Source organism: Zalophus californianus, chromosome 2 (genome assembly GCF_009762305.2).
Source record: "Zalophus californianus isolate mZalCal1 chromosome 2, mZalCal1.pri.v2, whole genome shotgun sequence".
NCBI lineage: Eukaryota > Metazoa > Chordata > Mammalia > Carnivora > Otariidae > Zalophus > Zalophus californianus.
Genome location: NC_045596.1, coordinates 93,646,186 through 93,669,083, shown reverse-complemented (window position 1 = coordinate 93,669,083; position 22,898 = coordinate 93,646,186). Strand labels below are relative to the sequence as shown.

Genomic DNA, 22,898 nt, shown 5'->3' with positions numbered 1-22,898 from the left:
TGGAAGAAAGAATCATTTCCTCCTGCTCACATTGTGATTTTACTTCTCATTTTAACTTTCATAGGATGCAAATCCATCTTATTTTCATCGAATAACTGTCTGACTTAAGTAGACCTACCATTCATTGAGGTTATTTAAACACAGGTTGCATTAGAGCTGCTCAGTGAGGTAGGTATCTGTGAGACTGTGTCATTCAAGAAAGCCACTGAATTATCTGTCATGACCTGGCTTTCCTTACTGTGCTGAATGACTATGAACAGAATACATCATTGAGTCTAACTTTTGATTTTCTTCAGCATAAGTTTAGACTAAGGTAGTGGGCATCTTTGATATTGGTAAACTGAAGAATACCCTTCACACAATGAAAGTTATGCGAGAATTGTTTGGTATTAGTAGTTTTATTTTAGACATATATAGGTATACTGAGCTTTGGTGAAAAAAACTTGGAAGAATGCCTAGCACATAGTATAGTAAGTGCTCAAAGCAATTTTTATGAAAGACCATCTACCATTTGTCAGGTCTCTGTGAAGGATTCAAAGACCTGTGAAATATGATAACTGGATGGTAATAATGATGAGAAAGAAAATCCATATAATGCACAAAAGTCTTTAGTTCTCTACCTTGGAAAGGTTTCTAAAGAGAGATTCAGAAAAGATTTTAATAGTGGCCCAAGAATGGTGTCTGAAGGGGTTGGAACTAGATTGTAAAGAATGGACATTATATTAAGTCTATGACCTTGAGAATTTCATGGGTACTTCAGACTCCCTCTATAGATCATTGTAGTTTGTGTGACAATCTAAATGTTCTTTGGAATCCACATTTTCTATGTGGGGGTCATCATTGCATGGGGAACATACTAAGGACTGGTGGTAGTAGAAATCATCATCCTTTTGTGGTAACTTTTCAAAAGCAGTTGTGTCCTACAGGTTTGTTGCTTTTTCTGCCCTCTGTTGCTCCCAGTGAAGTCCAAGCCACCACAAGTGATTTGGATAAATAGGAAGAGTTTACCATCTGTGGGGATGCACTGGGGGAGGCAGGGGACTTATGCAAAAATTAATCACAGAAAAAGCAGTATGTAAGTTGTACATGTGTAGTTTACTCTCAAATTATAGTAGATAATGAGTGTTGTCCATTCAGAAGAGCAAAATATTTGTTTTGGCTACCTATCAGTGAAAGTCTAGCTCATTGGAAAAATTAAAGTAGTATTAATTTGAGGAACTAGTAGATTATTTTATTAGAAGTTCTACCTGTATAGTTTTGGCTAACTTGGTAAATGGATTTTGGTGACTTGAGTTTAGAAGTAGCATAATAAAAACTCTGTTGACAGGTTGGCCAGGAAGTGCTCTGTAGAAACTCTCTCCATCCCCACCAAAAAAAGGGGGGCGGGGCAGGGAGAACAGAAGCAAGACCATTTGCTGGCCTCTTCAAATGATCCCTCTTGCTCCTTATTGTATTGATCAAGGCATGAGTTGGTGAAGAACTGGACTAGGGAGATAGCAAAGAGAATGGCAAGGAAGAGACACTAAGTGGGAGAATTCCTAGAACCTGCTAACTTTGAATAGAAGTATATATATTATAACAGTCATTAGTATTTATTTATCCCAGCAACATGTGGATTATTTTACTTTTGTTGTCTCATTTAACCTTCTCAACCATTTTGTAAAGTATAGGTACTATTATTATAATAAGTTGCTTAATTTGATTAAGCTCACACAGGGGCACCTGGGTGGCTCAGTCAGTTGGGCATCTGGCTCTTGAGTTCACTTCAGGTCATGATCTCAGGGTTGTGGGATCGAACCCCACATTGGGCTATGTGGAGCCTGCTTAGTAAAGATTCTCTCTCTCCCCATCTCCCTCTACCTCTCCCTTCCCTGCTTGCCCTCTTTCCTCTCTCGCTCTCTTTAAAAAAAAAAAAAAAAATGATTAAGCCTACACAGTTAATAATTATCACAACCAAAATCTAAACCTTGGGTTTGTCTGAACCCCAGCCTTGTTGTAAAGGATACTGCTTATCAGAGCCTAGAATAAAGAACGTTGCCAACACTTTTAGTTAGGAGACAGATGCCCATTAGAAGTCTGGTTTAATGTTCATCATTGGCATATATATAACATAAACTTTTCTCCCACCGCTTTTTTTTAGTGCGACTTCATGACAGCATATCAGAAGAGGGCTTCCATTATTTGGTGTTTGATTTGTAAGTACAACATGCTTTGTGTTCATTTATTTTTGCTATTTGAAGACCATTTTGAATTACATGATTTTTTCTAATTTGCAGTCTAAATTAATGATCCTATAATTTTTTTTAGATGTTTTCAAATAACATTCAACTCTAATTCCTTTGAAAAAATGTGACTGTTCAGGAGTGTTTATTTAAAACTTACATTAATTTTCATCACTGACTCCAAACAGACTCCTGTTTGGATTGTTCGCTGTGATATCATAAGCAGTTCTCAGTTTTATCTTTGGGCATACAAATGGCTGATGTGAGCTAATTTTCTATTGAAATTTTTGGACTATGTATAATTTATTGTCTTATATAAAAAGAACCATAGCTAACATCATACTCAGTGGTGACAAAAATGAGGGAATTTTTCTCTAAGATCAGAAACAAGATAAGGATGTTCACCTCACCAGTTTTATTCAACATAGTCTAGAAGTCCGAGCCACAGTAATCAGACAAGAAAAAGAAATAAGAGGCATCCATATTGGTAAGGAAGAAGTAAAACTTAACACTATTTGCAGATGACATGATACCATACATAGAAAACCCTAAAGACTCCACCAAAAAACTATTAGAAGTAATAAATAGTCAAGTTGCAGAATACAAAATTAATATGCAAAAATGGTAGCATTTCTATACACTAAAAACAAAGCAGCAGAAAAGAGAAATTAACAGTTCCATTTACAAATGCACCAAAAAGCATAAAATGCCTAGGAATAAACTTAATCAGGAAGGTGAAAGACCTGTACTCTGAAAACTATAAAATATTGATGAAAGAAATTGAAACCAACACAAATAGAAAGATATTCCTTGCTCATTGATTGGAAGAATTAATATTGTTTAAATGTCACCACTACCCAAAGCTATCTATACATTCAGTGCAATCCCTGTCAAAATACCAGCAGCATTTTTCACGGAACTAGAACAAATAATAGTAAAATTGGTATGGAACCACAAAAAAACCAAATAGCCAAAAGAGTCTTGAGAAAGAAGAACAGAGGTGGAGGTATCACAATCCCAAATTCTAAGATGTACTACAAAGCTGTAGTAATTGAAACATTATGGTACTGGCACAAAAAGACACATACATCAATGAAACAGAGTAGAGAGCCCAGAAATAAACCCATATTTATGTAGTCAATTAATCTATGACAAAAGAGGCAAGAATATACAATGGAAAAAAAAAAGCTTGTCTCTTCAATTAAGTGGTGCTGGGAAAATTGGACAGCTACATGCAAAAGAATGAAACTGAAACACTTTCTAACACAGACATAAAAATAAACTAAAAGTGGATTAAAGCTCAATAATTTTGGTATCAGTCATAGCAACATTTATGTCTCCCCAGGCAAGGGAAACAAAGGCAAAAATAAACTATTAGACTACATCAAAATAAAAAGCTTTTGCACAGCAAAGGAAACCATTAACAAAAGCAAAAAGGATGCTTAATGAATGGGAGAAGATATTTGCAAACGGTATATCCGATAATGGGTTAATGTCCAAAATATATAAAGAACTTCTACAACTCAACACCAAAAAACCCAATCCAATTAAAAAATGGGTAGAGGACCTGAATAGACATTTTTCCAAAGAAGACATACAGATAGTCAAGAGTCATATGTAAAGATGCTCAATATCACTCGTCATCAGGGAAATGCAAATCAAAACTACTATGAGATATCACCTCACCTGTCAGAACGGCTAAAACCAAATACACAAGAAATTTAAATGTTGATGAGGATGTGAAGAAAAAAGAACCCTGTGTACTGTTTGTGGGAATGTAAATTGGTGCAGCCACTGTGGAAACCAGTGTGGAGGTTCCTCCAAAAATTAAAAATAAAAATACCGTATGATCTAATAATTCCACTCTGGGTATTTACGCAAAGAATGTGACAACCCTAATTTGAAAAGAAATAAGCACCCCTGTTTATTGCAGCATTATTTACAGTAGCCAAGATATAGAAGCACCTTAAGTGTCCATCAGTAGATGAATGGATAAAGAAGATGTGGTGTGTATATATGTACACACACACACACACACAAATATACACAGCGGAACATTACCCAGCCACAAAGAAAGGATGAGGTCTTGAGAACGACAAATACCATGTGATTTTACTCATATGTGGAATGTAAAAAACAAAAGTGAATAAACAACAACAACAACAACAAAGCAGAATCAGGGAACAAATTGATGCTTGCCAGAGGACAGGGGGGTGGAAAGGATGGGCAAACTGAATGAAGGAGAGTGGGAGATACAGGCTTCCAGTTATGGAATGAATAAATCACAGGAATAAAAGACATAGGGGAATATTTTCAGTGATATTATAACATTGTATGGTGACAGATGGTAGGTACACTTGTGAGCATAGCATAATGTATGAAGATGTTGAATCACTATGTTGTGTACCTGAAACTAATGCAACATTGTATGTCAATTATATTAAAATAAAAAAATTAAAAATAAACTATAATTCAAATAATGGAAAAAGACGAAAAGAAGGGTCCTTGAAGTTGGTTAACTCAGTGGTTCAACAACAGTATCAGACTCCCATCTTTTACTTCATTGGCTTTGTTCTCAGATTGGTATCATTCAAGGTATTATATACAGACATGCTAATGTCCAGTGAAAGACATTGTCTCTTGTTCTTTATAAGAAGGAAAAATATACCCAGTAAACATCTCATTTCCTCTCACGGGCCAGGATTAGGTCATACACCATTTGACCTAGTAATTTCACTTCTAGAAATGAAGTCCATGGAAAGCATACTCTAAATTTAGATAAAACTTTATGCCAAACGATGTTCATTGCATCAGCTTTTATAATGGAAAAAAAAGAAAAGAAAGGCAACTTAAGGATACAATAGTAGAGAAATAGTTGCATAATTATGGTAAATTCATATAATGGACTACTGTCCAGCATTTTCATGTAATGCTTGGAAATAAAAAAGATATTTTTTGTAATATGACTCTTAAAGATAGGTTAGTGTTAGACTTGGTTAATTCAGCCCTTCAGTGATGTAATTAAGAAATCAAGTTTTTTTCTTTTTGTTTGTTCTCTGTAGTATGTGAGTTTGTTCTCAGGTTGGCGCCTCATTTTCAGATATCAGTGACTTTCACAGTCAGAAAAAGGGACAGTATTAACGCCATTGCCTATGTTTTTATCCTTTCTCAGCAGTCCGTCAGAAGATAATCTGTTAATGAATCCCTGTTTTTTTTATTTATTTTTTAATGAATTGCTGTTTAGGATTGCTTCTCATACCCCTGCCTGAATCAAGTATTGATGAAGGGAATGGAATTACAATTGGCATTGACCAATTATAAATTTAATATGTAGGTCTTGGGAGGTAACTGGCCTCTCTTGAATCACCAAATGCATGGTCAAGTAAGATCTAAATCATAGCTTTGTTAACAAGAAAGTTAGGGGAGTTTTGCCTATTAGGTAGGCAGCCAAGTGTGTCTGCCATATTGGTGATTGGTATGTGCTGGAGAATAGAGACTGAAGCTCTGATTATGCCCAGCCCCACCATATAGGCTCCTCTCCACAGTCACAGTCCCATCCATGGCTTGTTCATGTGGCTGTAGTTTGGCACCACTCCATATTGCACTAGTCCTTTCTCTTCAGTCCTTTCTCAGAGCTCATATTTTCACTTTCTCCATTGTTCTTTCTTCCTTTCTCATGTTCTAAGATCCCCTTTTTTTATGATTTCCTTTCTTCTTTAATAACTTCCTTAGCCATTCTTTCAGAGTAGGTATGCTAACAACAAATTCTTACTTTCCTTTTTTCTGAGAATGTCTGGATTTCCCCTTCACTCCTTTTTGCTAGATAAAGAATTCTAGGTAAACAGTTAAAATCCTTTACTATTACATCAATTCCTTCTGGATTCTCTGATTTCTGATGAAAAATCTTTTGTCATTCTGTTTTGCCCCTAAAAATAAGGTGTTCTTTCTCTCCAGCTGCTTTAAAGATTTTTTCTTTGTCTATAGTTTTTAGAGGTTTGATCATGATGTGTCTTGGCTTGGATTTCTTAGAATTTATCTTTTTTTGTGTTCACTTAACCTCTTGAATATACAGGTTTATGTCTTCTCCCAAACTTGGGAAATTTTTAGACATTGTTTCTTTGAATACTTTTTTATGCTTGCCTTCTTTCTCTTCCCCTTCTGAACTTGATAACATGAATGCTAGATCCTTTGTTATAGCCACATAAATTCCTGGGGCTCTGTTCATTTTTATCTTTTTTTTTTTCCTCTTGTTCAGATTAGGAAATTTATACTGTTTTCTTCAAGTTGACTGATCCTTTTTTTTTCATTCTGCTATTGAATGCATCCATTTCAGTTATTGTATTTTTTCAGTTCTATAGACTGTTGGTTTTTCTATAAATTCTCTGTCTTGCTGAGAGTTCCTATTTTTTCTGTTTGTGTGTTTTTAATTGCTCACTGAAGCATTTTATTAGGCTGATCAAAAATCCTTGTCAGATAATTCCAACTGCATTGTCATCTTGGTGGTGTTGCTGTTGGCATCTGTTCATTGTTTTTTCTCATTCATATTGAAATTTTCTTGGTTCTTGATATGAGTGATTTTGTATTATATCCTAGACATTTTGGGTATTATTTTACGAGACTGTGGATTTAATTTAAATCTTTGTAGCAGGCCTCCTCTGATACCACATTGGCAGGGGTTATTAGGTGCCATCTTACTACTTTCAGGTGGGAGTGGAAGTCTAAGTTTCCTATTTAGCCTCCTATGGCACCCCAGGGGTGTTCCTCCTCACTGCTGGGCAGGGCTTGGGAGAAGAGGGATTTTTTTTTTTTTAATGCATTTAGTGAGCAAAATATATCTACCCTATTTTTTCAGACTGTTGTTATTTCTTAATAGATTTAATTTGTTAGATATCCTTTGCTATATAAATCAAGGGTATGGTATTATAAACTGGGATATGTCCTTCATGCTATGATGAATGCTGGAAAGAAAAACACTTTTGCTAATGCTCATTTACCTGAGTACCATTATTCAGAATTGGATTTGATCATAGCGCTCTCAGAGAGGATATACTTTTCCTATACCCTCTTATGTTCAGTGCATGAAGGCATGTGAATTAGACTAAAGGTGGATTAACAGAATAAAAGGCACACACTTTTTATTAATATTTATGTGCATGGGAGTTTGTAGAAAAGAAATGAAACTGAAAGAAGCAGTGAAAGTGTCAAATTCTTGTCTTAGATGATAAAAATTGCTCTTCTCTCCCTGGTACATGGAACAGATACCTTCCTCAAAGGGAAATTTATGCCCTGCTTTTGGGCAGATAAGGGGAGGGTAGAGAAATCTTCCTGTATTTGTTCACTCTCAACTGCCTTTAGCTCAAAATAGTTTTTTTGCCAAAGTGGTATATTGCAGGGTGGTATATTCTGATCTACTTCAGCTCCAAGAAGCACATCAATGTAGGTCAGATGTAAAAGGGCAATACCCTTCTTCTCATGCCATGCCATACTACTTTTCCATAGTTACCAATTTACATTCACATTTAAAATTTTATAGTTTTCTATATTATTAAATGGAGGGAATGATAAGAATCAGAGTTTAGAATAAAGTTTATTTTTTTATACATCATATTTTAAATAATTGGTACAGAACATATAAAAAAAGCAGTTCATATGAATACAAAATAAGATTTTCAGTTACAGTGGATCATATCTGTCACAATGATATTTGTGTTATTAATGTCTCTGAAACCAAAGTGTAAGTTTACATTTGAACCATAGTAACGTTAAATACACTGCATCAGACAGTTGAACCTCTTTTGCTAGACTGAAAAGCTCAGACTCTTTGCAATTGTTCTTCAATGTTTAAAGTTTAAGAGAGAAGTTATGAGCAGTTTTCATCAAAATTCTTTGCCAGGAAATGAGATTAATAAACTAGTTAAATATAATCCAATAAAGCACCCAGCTTTGAGATAGTTGGAAAACAGTGGTTAGAAGTATAGATTTTCAGTGATTAAAAAGAGATTATAACAGATATAATTCCTCTAAATTATCTAATTGTGGTGGTTACTCTATGAAGAGGAAAAGTAAGTAGCTTTAAAAAAATGAACATTTTATACATCAATGAAATACTCATATGGGAAAATTGGAAGTCACTTAGCCAATCAGTTCCAAGATAAAATAACTACTTGAATTCCTAAAGAAGGAATGTTCCTGTGTTTGTCCTTTTGATGATGGTTTTGGCAGTGTGGTACTTGTGCATACTTCCTGTGGAATGTCAGCTATTCACAATCTAATGGGAAGTTCTATTTTTATAGGTGCACTGAGTTTTCTTCTAATGGAATACTTTTCCCTTTCTAAAAAGCAAAACAGAAGAGGCAATGAGTTCATTAAAAAAAAAAAAAAAGTTTCTTCTTGCTATTTTAAATTTACATTTTTCATTCAGGTATCTATCCACCATTTCCAACTATACAGCATTAGTAATCGCTTTTGCAAATAGACTCAGGAATCAGTGGGAAAGACCTGCATGAAAGCGAAGACCTCTTCACAGCAAATAATGAATCATCCTTCCTCCGGGTTTGTGCCTAGCAGGGTTTTCAGGCACATCTCAGCAGTTCTGGGAGATAAGAGGTGTGGATTTATCTGAAATCTAAGGGAAGACCAGGCAGGGAAATAATGGAGCTAGAATTGTAGTCCCTAAGGGAGAGGCCTACAGTCAGAGCCATTGGCCTTAGGCAGAAAAGCAGATTCAGTCCATTTCTTTGAGACAGAAGGCCTTGACAAGGGCAGTCATCTGAATGTGACATACATATTTCAGGAACTGAATGTCAGTGAAGATTTGTATTATGTGCATGTTGGGTGAATGTATAATGAAGTATAGAAATATCACAGCCCTTTCTAAGTAAATGTAAAGAGAATAACACTTGGGTTGAATTTTGTAATCTCAATAGGGAACTAAAATAGATAGATTAAGGGTTATTGGCAAAAGTGCTGATCCAGGATGAAAAGACTTAAATTTCAGTCTCAGAGTTACCCAAGGCTAACCATTTAACATATATTTTCTCTAATCCTCATTTTTCTCATACGGAATGGGGCCATGGGACCAATGTAAAATTTGTCAGACATCTCTCAAGTCCTTTCCTGTTCTGTGAGGCCAAGATGCTGTTCTCATTAATTTGAGACTTCTGGTAGAATTAGTAAGGACTCCTGGTGTCGTTTTTTAAATATTAGAAAATTTAATATGATTTTAAGCTATTAGAGAAAAATTCTATTAATACATCTTTAAAAAGAACTTTTTTTCGCCCTAGCAAAAACACATCTTGGTACATGAAATACTTCTTCTTTTTTTTTTTTTTTCTGTTTTAAAGTGTTTGTGTTTTTGTCCCCATACAAGAAATTCTGTTCATCAAGTAAGTAATGGGTACCTACTAAATGCAAGACACTATGCCTAATGCTTTAGGAAAAAAGGTAGTGTTTCTGAACATTTTAAAATAAATATCCCATTTTGATAATTTCAAAATTGAATACTCAGAGAATCTGATGTGCTCCCTCCCTGTGCCCCATTTTGTCATTTTTGTACCATCCAGAAAGCTTGGTCAATTTGCATGCTTTGTAGTTATTACAAGGAAGACATGTATATTTTTCATTTTTACAAATTTGAAGTTCTATCAGTATTAAGAAAGTATGTTTCAGAAACTACACCCCTTGGACTGGTGAGCTGATTGTTATATTGGCAATATCAAGACTAAAAGCTAAGACACCATCCACTTTTTTGAAGATTTAATAGTTCAGAAAGGGGATTGGACAGCTTCAAGAAATCTGTAGTATAGACCTAATGTGGTAGGAGCTGTTAAGAGTTACAGAGAGGGGGGCGCCTGGGTGGCTCAGTTGGTTAAGCGACTGCCTTCGGCTCGGGTCATGATCATGGAGTCCCGGGATCGAGTCCCACATCGGGCTCCCTGCTCAGCGGGGAGTCTGCTTCTCCCTCTGACCCTCTTCCCTCTCATGCTCTCTATCTCTCATTCTCTCTCTCTCAAATAAATAAATAAAATCTTTAAAAAAAAAATAACTGGTAAAAAAAAAAAAGAGTTATAGAGAGGTTTGGGAGAAAGAGCCAACATTCACTTAGTCAGGAATGCCAGGAAACACAACGCAAAGCCCTGAAGTTGGTGTCTTTCTCAGTGTCTTTTCTCTGTGTCTTCATTCAACAAATGTTAATCTGCACTTACCCTCTACCAGGGCACTGTGGATAAACTGATTGAAGGGAAGATGAATGACAATTTTTGCCTTCAAAAGAGCTAAAAGCAATCTCATACTTGTTCTTTTATAGCTTTCTTTGATCTACTAGAATATTTGGTTGCATAACCCACAGGTCAACAATTTTACAAAACACACAGATATAGTGTAATAAGTTTCACAGTGTCTGTGAACACATCTGTTTGCCCTAGTCACTTGGTCATCTTTATGGTTATTTAGGAAAATTCTTCCATTATGCTGATAATATTCTCCTGTTTCTCACAAGGTATATGTATGCCATATATATTCTAAGGATTATTATATCTTTTTTAGAGGTAGAGGGCTAGTCTGATTTTTCTGGACATCTTTGGTCTGTTATTCATAGCAAATTTTATCCTTTTTAAAACCCACCTAGTATATTTCATTTGTCTTATATTTGATTTTAGTATTATTTGGTCACATTTGATTTATTACAGTGCATATAGAAAGTAGTGGCAAAAATAATTTCCACTCTCAGATCAAAATGTGGAACGCACAGATTGAAGATTACTTGATCTATCAGTACACTGTAAACAGCACTTGAGAATAGGCCTCTAGGTTAAAACTCTTGTTAAAAGACAAAAAACTAAATCAGTAATTATAGTATAGCACAGTATATTTTGCTGTGAGCATGGATGATTGAAGCAAAAAGAGATCAGATTAGAGGTGTGAACCCAGTTGGAAGTAACATCCAGGAAGAACATAGTAAGTACCTGAAGTAAGATGTTGGTAGGAACAAAAAAAGAAGTTATAAGGTATAAACCCTCTGAATATACTTTTTAGAACAAAGTTGAGTCTCTGAATTTTGTTTTTAGTTGGCACTTTATATGCAAGAAACAGTCAATCTACATAAAGTGGAGAATATTTTAAATAACAAAGAAACCCTAATGCTATAAAGATACTGCATTGCATTTCTCATTTGTTTTTAGAGAAGTGTTGGAATGAAAATATTTTGGCTATTTGTAAAATAAATTTAATGTCCACTATAGTGGAACTCTATAATTCTAGAATTATAGAGGGTCACTGATGGGAAAATACAGCTTTTACAAAGTTATACTAAATAATTTCAGTGTCCTATTAGTTGGAAAATTAATAAAATGGTAAAGAATCTGTTAAATGTTTTTACAGAAAAACATTTATTTGTTTTTTATTTTTTTAAGATTTTGTTTATTTGAGAGAGAGTGAGCAAGCACGAGCAGGGAGGAAGGAGAAGCAGAGGGAAAGGGAGAGGGACACAAGGCTCCACCCCGGGACCCTGAGATCATGACCTAAACCAAAGGCAGATGCTTAACGTACTGAGCCACCCAGGCGTTCCCAGAAAAACATTTTAAATAACCATGACATATACTTTTAATAGAAAGGTATAGAGATACTCATATTCTTTTGATTTCTTTCTGAATAGAAAGCAAAATACTCAATTTTTCTCCTGTATTATGGTCCTGCTACAAGGTGGCAAACTCAACTCTTCCACCCACACATCATGGTTCTCTAATGTTCGTGAACACTTTCAGTTTGTATGGAATAAGATATAACCTTGTCTCATGAGTACTCATTAGTTAATAACCTAAAGGAGGAAGGAGGCTCCTCATGATGAATACTATCTGATGGCCTTTTTAGAATTTTTCTCAGGAATAATTGTCTTAAGTTCCAGAAGGCCAGTTTCTTTCTCATTTGTTCGTTTTGTAATTCTTATTCTTTAATACAAATCTGAATTTCTTGATATCATACCAACTCCCATATTTATGTTTATGAAGTTGGAGAAATTAGGAATTTAGGATTTTTGAAACTTTATAATATTTATAAAAATTTTTTCTACTTTTAATAAAGTTTATTTTTTAGAGCAGTTTTAGTTTCAAAGCAAAATGAGTATTAAGTACAGAGAAATCCTATATATGCCCATTCCTAATCATGCACAACCTCGTCACTATAGCCTTTCTGCACCACAGTTTGTTACAGTTGATGAATCTACATTGACACATCATTGTTACCCATAATCCATAGTTCACCTTAGGGTGTACTCTTAGTATTGGACTTTGAATGGGTTTTGACAAATGTAATGTCATGTATCCAGTATTGAAGTACTATACACAATAGTTTACTCCCATAAAAATCCTCTGTATTCCAACTATCCATCTCATCCTCCTCCTTAAACCATGGAAACCACTAATCTTTTTACTGCCTCCATAGTTTTGCCTTTTCCAGAACGTCATATAGTTAGAATCAGACAGAATATAGACTTTTTCAGATTAGCTTCTTTCACTTAGCAATATGCATTTAAGTTTCCTTCATGACTTTAAATGGATTGATGGTTCATATCTTTTTTGCACTGAATAATATCCCCTTCTCTAAATGAACCATAGTTTATTTATCCACTCATCTACTGAAGGACATCTTGGTTGCTTCCAAGTTTTGGCAATTCCAATAAAGCTGCTATAAACATCCAGGTGCAGGTTTTTATGTGGACATAAGTTTTCAACTCCTTTGGGTAATATCAAGAAGCACAATTGCTGGATTATATCTTAAGAGTATGTATAGCTTTGTAAGAAACTGCCAAACTGTCTTCCAAAGTGACTATCCCACCAGCAATGAATGAGCGTTCCTGTTGCTTCAAATCCTGTTAGCATTTTGCGTTTGTCAGTGTTTTGGAGTTTAGCCACCTTAATCGATGTGTAGCAGTATATCATTGTTGTTTTAATCTGTAATTTCTTAATGACATGTGATGTGGAGCATCTTTTCATATGCTTATCTTCCATCCATGTATCTTGTTTGGTGAGATATCTTTTCAGGTCTTTTGCCCATTTTTTAACCAGATTGTTCATTTTCTTGTTTTTGAGTTTTAAGAATTCTTTGTATACTGTGCATCATGGTCCTTCGTCAGATGTCATTGCAGATACTTTCTCTCAGTCTGTGACTTGTCTTTTCATTCTCTTGACAGTGTCTTTTGCAGAGCGGAAGTTTTTAATTTTAATGTAGTTTACCTTATCAGTTCTTTCTTTCGTGGATCTTGGCTTTGATGTTCTATCTAAAAGTCATCCCCATATCCCAGATCATCTAGATCTTCTCCTATGGTCTCTTCCAGGAGTTTTATAGTTTTGCATTTTACATTTTAGTCTGTGATCAATTTTGAGTTGATTTTTGTGAATGGTGTAAGGTCTGTGTCTAGGTTTTTTGTTTGTTTGTTTGTTTTTTACATGTGGCTGTCCAGGTTTCCAGCATCACTTGTTGAACAGTCTATCTTTTCTCCATTATATTGCCTTTGCTCTTTCGTCAACGATCAGTAGCTATATATGGGTCTATTTCTGGGCTTTCTGTTTTGTACCATTGATCAGTTTGTTTATCCTTTCATTAATACACACTATCTTGATCACTATAGCTTTCTTTTTTTTTCTGAGAGAGAGAGAGAGAGAGAGATAGTGTGAGGGGCAAAGGGAGAAGGAAAGAGAGGCTTAATCACACAACCCTGAGATCATGACCTGAGCTGAAATCAAGAGTCAGACGGTTAACTGAGCCACCCATGTACCCCTTGATTACCATAGCTTTATATTAAGTCTTAAGGTCACGTAGTGTCAGTCTTCCATCTTTGTTCTTTTTCCAATGCTGTATGCTATCCTGGGTCTTTTGGCTGTCTATATAAACTTCAGAATCAGTTTGTCTGCATGCACAAAATAACTTACTGAGATTTTGAGGGGGATTGTGTTGAATTCATAGATCAAGTTGGTAAGAACTGGCATCTTGACAGTGTTGAATCTTCCTATCTGTAGACAAAGAATATCTCTCCATTCATTTAGCTCTTCTTTGAGATCTTTAATCAGAGTTTTATACTTTTTCTCATATAGGAAATATTTACATATTTTGTCAGCCTTATACCTAGGTTTTTCATTTTGGGGGAGTGCAATGTAAATGGTAAAGTGTTTTTATTTTATAAGATTTTATTTATTTATTTGGGAGAGAGAGAGAGTAAGCATAAGCAAGAGGAGGGGCAGAGGGAGAGGGAGAAGCAGGCTTTCCATTGAGCAGAGAGCCCGATGCAGGGCTTGATCTAGGACCCTGAGTTGAAGGCAGGTGCTTAACTGACTGAGCCACCCAGGTGCCCCAAATGTACAGTGTTTTTAATTTCAATTTCACTTGGTCATTTCCAATATATAGATTATTTCCTGATATAGTATAGTGATAGACTTTTGTATGTTAACCTCATATTCCACAATTTGCTATATTTGCTTATTAGTTCCAAAAGCTTTGTTGTCGATTCTTTAGGGTTTTTTACATAGACAATCATGTTATCTGTGAACAAAGACCAGTGCATTTCTTCCTTCCCAATTTGAATGTATACCTTTTATTTCTTTTTCTTGTCTTACTGCATTAATTAGGACTTCCATTATGATATTGGTAAAAGGAGACATTTTTATCTTGTTCCTGATGTCAGTGGGAAAGCTTCAAGTTTCTATTAAATATGATGTTAGCTTGTGGTATTTTGTAGATGTTCTTTATCAAGTTGAGGGAGGTAATTTCTGTTCCTAGTTTCCTGAGAGTTATTATCATGAATGGGTTTTGAATTTTGTCAAATATTTTTTCTGCATCAACTAATATGATCATGTGATTTTTCTGTTTTTACCTCTTGATGTGGTGGATAGCATTTATTGATTTTCACATGTTAAACCAGCCTTGCATACCTGAAATAAATCCCTTTTTTTAATAATATATAATTCTTTTTATATACTGTTGGATTCAATTTGTTAATATTTTGTTGAGGGTTTTCATATCTGTGTTCGTGACAGCTGTTGGTCTATAATTTTCTTGTAGTGTCCTTATCTTGTTCTGGCGGTGGGGTAATGCTTGCCTCATAGGACATGTTGACATGTATTCACTCTACTTCTGTTTTCTGGCTGAAATTGTAACAGCTGGTATTATTTCTTAAGTGTTTGGTATAATGTACCAGTGAATCCATCTAAGCCTGTTTTCTGTTTTGGAAAGTTATTAGTGATTTGATTTCTTTACTAGATAGGCCTGTTTGTATTGTCTATTTCTTCTTGTGTGATTTTAGCAGATTGTGTCTTTCAAGGAATTGATCTACTTCATCTAGGTTATCAAATATGAGGGCATAGAGTTATTGGTAATATTTCTTTATTATCCTTTTATTGTCCATGGTATCTGTAATGATGTCTTCTCTTTCATTTCTGATACTAGTAATTTGTGTCTTGTCTCTTTTTTTCTTAGCTAGCCTGATTTTAAGCTTATGCATTTTATTGATCTTTTCAAAGAACTAGCTTTTTTGCTTTTGTTGATTTTCTCTATTGATGTCCCATTTTCAATTTTATTGATTTCTACTCTAATTTTTATTATTTCTTTTCTTCTGCTCATTTTGGATTGAATTTCCTCCTTTTTCTTTTTTTTTTAGTGGAAGCTTAGATTATTGATATTAATCTTTCTTTTCAAATATATGTATTCATTGCTATGAATTTCCCTCTATGTACTATATCCCACAAATTTTGATGTTGTATTTTAATTCAAAATATTTTTAAATTTCTCTTGAGATTTCTTCTTTGACCCATGTGTTGTTTAATCTCTAAGTATTTTAGGTTTTTCAGCTCTATTTCCGATATTGACTACTAGTTTAATTCCATATGGTCTGAGAGAAGACATTGTATTATTTCTATTCTTCTACACTTGTTAAGGGGTGTTTTATGACCTATATTGTGGTCCAGCTTGGTGAATGTTCCATGTGAGCTTGAGAAGAATGTGTATTCTGCTGTTGTTAGATGAAGTAGTCAAATATTCAATTATATCCAGTTGATTTATGGTGCTCTTGAGTTCAACTATGTTGCTAATGATTTTCTGCTTGCTGGATCCATCCATTTTTGATGGAGGGGTATTAAAGTCTCCAACTATGGTAGTAGATTCACCTATTTCTTCTTATATTTCTATCATTTTCTGCCTGACATATATTAATGTTGTGTTGTTAGACACATGCATATTAAGGATTATTAGATCTTCTTGAAGACTCCTTTATCATTAAGTAATGTCCATCTTTTTTCCTAATAATTTCCCTTGCTCTAAAGTCTGTTCTGCCTGCAATTAATAAAGCTACTCTCATGTTCTTTTGAGTAGTGTTAGAATGGTTTATGTTTCTCCATACCCTTAGTCTTAAATCTATATGTGTCTTTATAATTAAAGCAAGTTTCTGACAACATGTAGTTGGGTCTTGTTTTTCTGACAGTCTCTACTGGTGTATTTAGTTCATTGATGTTTAAAGTGATTATTGATGTAGTTGTGTTAATATCTACCATATTTTTACTGTTTTCTGTTTGTTTTCCTTGTTCTTCCTATTTTTATTTTCCACGCTTTTTTTTTTTTTTTTTTTGGAAGTTTCTGTTGTCATTTCCTCAAGTTTGGAGATTCTTTCTTCGGCTGTGTCCAGTCCACTAATGAACTCATCAATGGCATTCATTTTTTTGACAGTATTTTCTTTTTTCAGGTATTTCTTCTGGATTCTTTCTCAGAATTTCCATCTCTGTACTTACATTACCCTTCTGTTCTTGCATGTTGTCTACTTTTCCATTTAATTCCCTGAACATATTAACCATAGTTTTTAAAATTCTTGGTCTGATAATTCCAACATTCCTACCATATTTGACTATGGTTCTAATGCTTGTTAGATTTCATCAAAGTGTGCTTTTTGCCTTTTAGTATGTCTTATAAGTTTTTGTTGGAAGGTGGATATGATACAGTAGGTAAAAGAAACTATGGTAAATAGGCCTTTAGTAATATAGTGGTAAGGTGTTGGAGGAAGTACTATGATCAGGTCTCAGTCTCTTGGTGAGCCTCTGTCCCTTGAGCTGTGAGCTTTATTGACGCTTCTCAGTTTTGCTTCCACCCCTACCATTTATGTGGGATAGGATGGCTAGAGGTACCTTGAGTTGGGTGTTTCCCTTCTTCTGTTTGAAAGGTTAGAACTAGGTAGAGCTGGGCACTTGCATTCCCCCAGGTCAGTTAGGTTCTGTTAATACCCCAACAGTTTAGTTTGTGGTAAAACAGTTTCTTCTTAAAGCAGGCCTTGTTAAAAGAGAATACTGTGTTGTATTTCAGAATGGTTCCTTTTCTCCTCTCTGCTAGAAGCATGGGATTTTTTTCTTTGATAGTCAACTGTGAGGGCCTGGTGGAGCTCCTGAAGGAAAATGTACAAAAATCTGTGGGCCCCCCATGACTGGGTCCCCCTAGAGTTTTATCTTCCAGGCTTGTCCACACTGAGCCTTCAGTAATTATAGTTCAGTTCAGAATTTATAGTTCAGAATTATAGTTCAGAATTTCCTGTCACAGTACTGGTTCCTACAGAGGTTTCTGCTCCATTAAATTGTTATTTTCTGTCTTTGCCTAGTTTGGGGAGCATTGGTCTGCCTTCTGATCTTATTTGAGAGATCTATGAAGAATTGTTAATTTTTCAGTTTGTTCAGGTTTTTATTTGTTGTTAGGACAGAATGACAACTTCTAAGTTCCCTATAAGCAGGAACAGAAACCAGAAATCCTCACAATGTTTTTTTTTATCTTAAATTTTATAAAATTCAATTAAAAACTTCCAAATTATTAGGAATTGAAAAGACAAGGCATAGTCATCTGTTAGCTGGAGGTCGGAAATCAAGACTAGAAATTTAAATTTTTAAGACCCGTTTTAAGATAATTAGAAGTCTGACCTATGTGTTTCTCATACACTGTAGGCCACCAAGAGTGATTGAGTATTTCTCAGGAGACAACTGAAACTGCCCTTAATCACACTCCATTGGAATTTTCTGTCCAGAGTCATTAAAGAGATTTACTACCTCTTTTGTTCAACCAGATTTTAAAAGCACAATTTTCTCAAGAAGTTAGTTATATATAAAATAATGGATGTTTATTAAAGTGCTACCTTCTTAAATAAATGCCTTTCGCCGCCTGGGTCTGATGATTCTCCTTGGAAAAGGCTGATATTACTATCTTAGGTATTGTCATGCTGGAGACAGGTAGTGTCTGTGGACTGTCAGTGACATTCTGCTGTGTAAGAGAATCTGGAAAAGTTACAATTTAAAAGATGTTAGACTAAGTTTAACAGTCTGCTTCTTCAGTATGTGTTGATATTTTCTGCCACGCTCTCATCCATTCCATCTCCCAGCCGGGACTTTGTAGGCAGGAAGCCCAAGTCCCACCTGATCCCTGCTTACTTTTCACTTCTGCTTGAGACACCCGAAATTGGCAGGTGCTGCTATTGGCTTGCAGTTAATTCTCCCCCTAGCTTTGGTACTTTAGACATTCTCTGTAGATTTGCTATTATAATGCATTCATCCAATGAGTAGAATACTGACTGGGTGCTAATTATATGCCAAGCACTTTGCTAAATACTAGAGATAAAACCATGAATAAGACATAGTCCCTGCCCACTAGGAGTTTACTATGCTGAGCCCTAAGACAGGGTGAGCTTGTGGGAAGGAATGGTGCCTAATGAGTGCAGGGGTGAATGTGTAGAGGAGGAGACTCTATTCTGAGAATTAAAAGATAAGAAGAATCTAGTTAGTCGTAGATTCTAACTCCTCCCTGTGATGCCAAGAACAACAACATAATGCAATATCCTAGGAGAGACTGTAGACAATTTTAGACATTTGTATCTCAGTGTGGAAGAACCATCAAGTTTTTTAGGGGAAAAGAGGAGAACCATGAGGTTATGAGACTGAAGAAGCAGGCAGGAACCAATTCTCAAAGGTTCTTAATTAATTATCATTCCTTGAACTAAAACCTGATTTTTAAAAGGAGAGTTAATGGAGATGATATAGTGAGATTCGTGTTTTGAAGAATCATTCCAGCTGCAAGTTGAGGAATATATTGGCATCCTAATGTGAGAAACTAGTTTCTGGAACTAAGCAGTGTGATGGGGATGAAGAAAAGTGGAAAGCTTTGAGAGTAATTTAAGAGGTAAAAGTAATAGATATGATGATTAATTGGACTTGAAACTCTTTTGTTGAAGCTTTCTGTCGAGAACATTCCATCTCTAAAATAACTACAATAATCTGATTAGAGAAAAGAATATTTTATCTCCTTAATGCTTTGACTAGCTAATTGATAGCTGTGTAATTGAGAACAGTTAGAACAATGACCTTTTGTTAATAGACAGTTAGCAGACTCAGAAATAGTTACCAGGTCAGTGTTTTGGAATTTTGACTATGTGAATAAAACAAGTAAAACATCTAAAAATATGTGGCTTGACAACAAGAAGCCTTTGAAAAAGAGATTTTCTCCTTATCCACTAAAGCAAGGATGTAAACAGAGCTAAAATATAGTTGGCACTTCATAAATACTTGTTGAATAAATGACTTGAATTATTTAATATTTTAAGTAAGTCAGTAAAAGTAGAAGCAATTATTGAGATTACATCAGTTTTAATTGCACATACTCATTCTTGATGTATACATAAATAATATAAACTCCTATTGTGTGATGTGTGCCAGTTTTGTGAAAGGATGAGGGCAGATATCCAATTGAACATTTATTCTTTCCCAGTAGTCTGGTAAAACTTGTGAAAATTACTGGTTTGCTAATTGATTTGCTTTACACAAATCAAACTAAAATATTTGAAATATTAAAAATGGCCACTCATGATTTAGAAATCATTTTGTAGGTAATATATGACTAATAATGTAATTTCAATATGAGTCAGTATTTAAACATTGTTTCTTTTATTATGCCTATGTATCTGTCTGTCAGTCTTTCAGCCTACCTACCTCTCTGTTTAACCATCAGTCTCTCCAGACATCCAGCAAGCCGTGTGTGTGTGTGTGTGTGTGTGTGTGTGTGTGTGTGTGTGTGTGTGTGTGTGTGTGTGTGTGTGTGTGTGAGATTTATGTGTTTTGTATGTGTTGGTGTGGCTATAAATTCGCCAAGATTTTGGCAGAGAAGAATTGTTTTAAAGGAATATGTTTCTTATGTTTTGAAAAATATTTGAGAAAGAAATAGAAGTCTGGTTTTTCATAAATGTTTCTGAATTTTATGTTTTGAATTCCAAATCAGTAACCTGACCTCAATCAGGACTTTTATTAAACCCTCAAGAAAAAAGTTTTCAACATAAAATTTTGAAGAAAATTATATGTTATGATATTGTTCATTTTTCTTCTTTGCTCTTTTAGTGTAGTGATAGATGTGTTTATGAAAAGTTTTTTTATATACTAGATTTACCATCTTGAATCATGACTTTTCCACTAACTTTTACTGTAATTTTTCATATATCTTGCTAAATGAGAGTAGAGAATCAAATCTTAATTAATAATTTTTTAAAGGGAGACTTGGTCTTCTTTTTAAAGAACCTAACATTTTTATCCGTACCTGATATGTTTACTGGCTTGGTGCTGCCCTTGACAAGAAATTAAATCAATTTACTACTAGGTTAACCTCTCTTCTCTATCAGTTAGGTCTGTACTGATTTCTTTGTTTTCCCAGTGTCTTCCTTAGTTTCTGGAACAAGAAAGTGCTCAGTAATAAACCCAGGATCCTGAATTCATTTATTCATTCATATATTCATGCAACAAATGCATTTAGTATTTATTATATAGTTGGTACAGTGCTGGTCCCTGGGGCTCACAATGAGTTTGGTTTTGTCCCTCTCTTCAAGGCATTTGAAGTTTTTTTAGATACTCATTAAACATGCATATATTCAAAATATCATAGAGGTAATTTAGATCTACCATATTGATAATTTCCTTCTACCCTTCTATGTCTTCTTTTTTAGTTTTTTCTCATCTCCTAGACGTCTAAACACAGGAGTGATCCAAGATCTTGGTCCTTGGGCATCTTATATTTTCAGTTTATACTTACTTCCTAAGTATCTCATCCAGTATCATGGTTTTAAATTCCGTCTATAAACTAATGCCACCCAAATTTATAACTGCAGCTCAGATCTCTACCTGAATTCCAGATTTGGATATTCTGTTGCCTACTCACCATCTCCACTTGGGTGTCTAATTGGTGTTTCAAATTTAAAATGTCTGAAACTCACCTACTCATCTCCCTACAGCAAAACCTGCTCCTATCAGTTCGTGGCAACTCCATCATCCCAGTTGTTCAGGCCAAAAACATTGGAGTAATTATTGACTCTTTTTCTTACATACTGATTTGATTAACTCCTGTTAATTTCAAAATATATTCAGAATTTGGTAACTTACCACCATGTCTGTAGCACCACCTTGACCCCAGCTGCTGTCCTGTCTTGCCTAGATCACCATAAAAACATTCTGACTAGTCTCCAGGTTTCTGCCCCCACCTTTCTGCATCTACTCTCAATACAGCATCCACAAAAATATCCTATCAAAATCCAAGAGCATGGCACTCCTCTGCTCAGAGTACTCTGTTGTGTCATTGCTTATCACCTTCCTCCTGCCTACCTCAGCTCCAGCCACACTGCCTTCCTCATAGCTTGGAACAAGCTAGGCATTTATGCTGCCTGTTTCTTTGGCCCTGAATGTTCTTATCCCTGAAACTTGAATGGCTTACCTCAGGGCTTGGCTCATAAGTCACCTTCTCAAGGAGGCCTTCCCAGGTAACCATCTATAAGTTGGCATTCTTTCTTCATCAACTGTTCCCAACTCTTTCTTTTACTTTTTTTCCTCCCCTTGACACTCATCGCTACTAATCTAGGATAAATTAAACTTAATTTATCTGGTTAATTAACTACATCTCCCACTAGAATGTAAGCTCCATGAATGCTGGGAATTTTTTTTCTTTTGTTTGTTTTTTTATCCCGAGTACCTAGAATAGTATTTGCACATAGTAGGCATTCAACATATTTTTTTAACATAACAGTATATGAAGAAGCTTTTGGAAAGAATACACAATTATTTTGTAAAGAGTTTAGAGAGTTTGAAGTGAATATTTTAGGTCTTCTTTTACTTACTTTTACTTTGGGTGCATATGGTGCCACAGTGCCAGCTATTTGAAGGTCCAGTTGCCTAATTACTAGTTAATTAGCATGCTCAGAATCATAGAAATAGATTTTTTTTTTTTTGCCAAAACTAAAAATGGAGATTTACTTTAGCCAAGTATCTATTTTGGAGCAAAATGTGACATTATGAACACGCATTTTAAGAAATGTGAAGTAGCTATGCCTGTATGGTCAAAATGGATTGTAATGTTCTCAAGCATGATAATTGTGATGTATTTAAATTCAAATACTGATTTTCATTGTTGTTATGAATGCTTATTTAATTGATATATACCATCTATCTTAACTTTTTCTTAGGGACATTTTGGGTACTTATTTTTAGCCAGCAAGCAAAGTAGAATATTCAAATACCCTGGGAGTCTGATGCTAATGAGTAATTATTTAGGCAATTGAAGTCATTCCTCTCATTCTCCTTCTCAAACCCACAAGGTGCCAAGATTGAAACATGCAATGTATACATGGCCTAACATATTTCT

The 22,898-nt window shown here is 34.9% G+C and overlaps 1 protein-coding gene across 12 annotated transcripts in view; it reads left to right on the top strand.

Annotated features, from left to right (window-relative positions):
* The window catches only part of CAMK2D (calcium/calmodulin dependent protein kinase II delta), a 315,365-nt gene that overhangs the window by 155,271 nt on the left and 137,196 nt on the right, over nt 1-22,898 (top strand). For all 12 annotated transcript variants that reach the window (XM_027600484.2, XM_027600483.2, XM_027600478.2 and 9 more), the window contains exon 4: nt 2,141-2,195. In XM_027600484.2, coding sequence (XP_027456285.1) covers nt 2,141-2,195 — 55 coding nt within the window. The remainder of the gene's footprint in view (nt 1-2,140; nt 2,196-22,898) is intronic.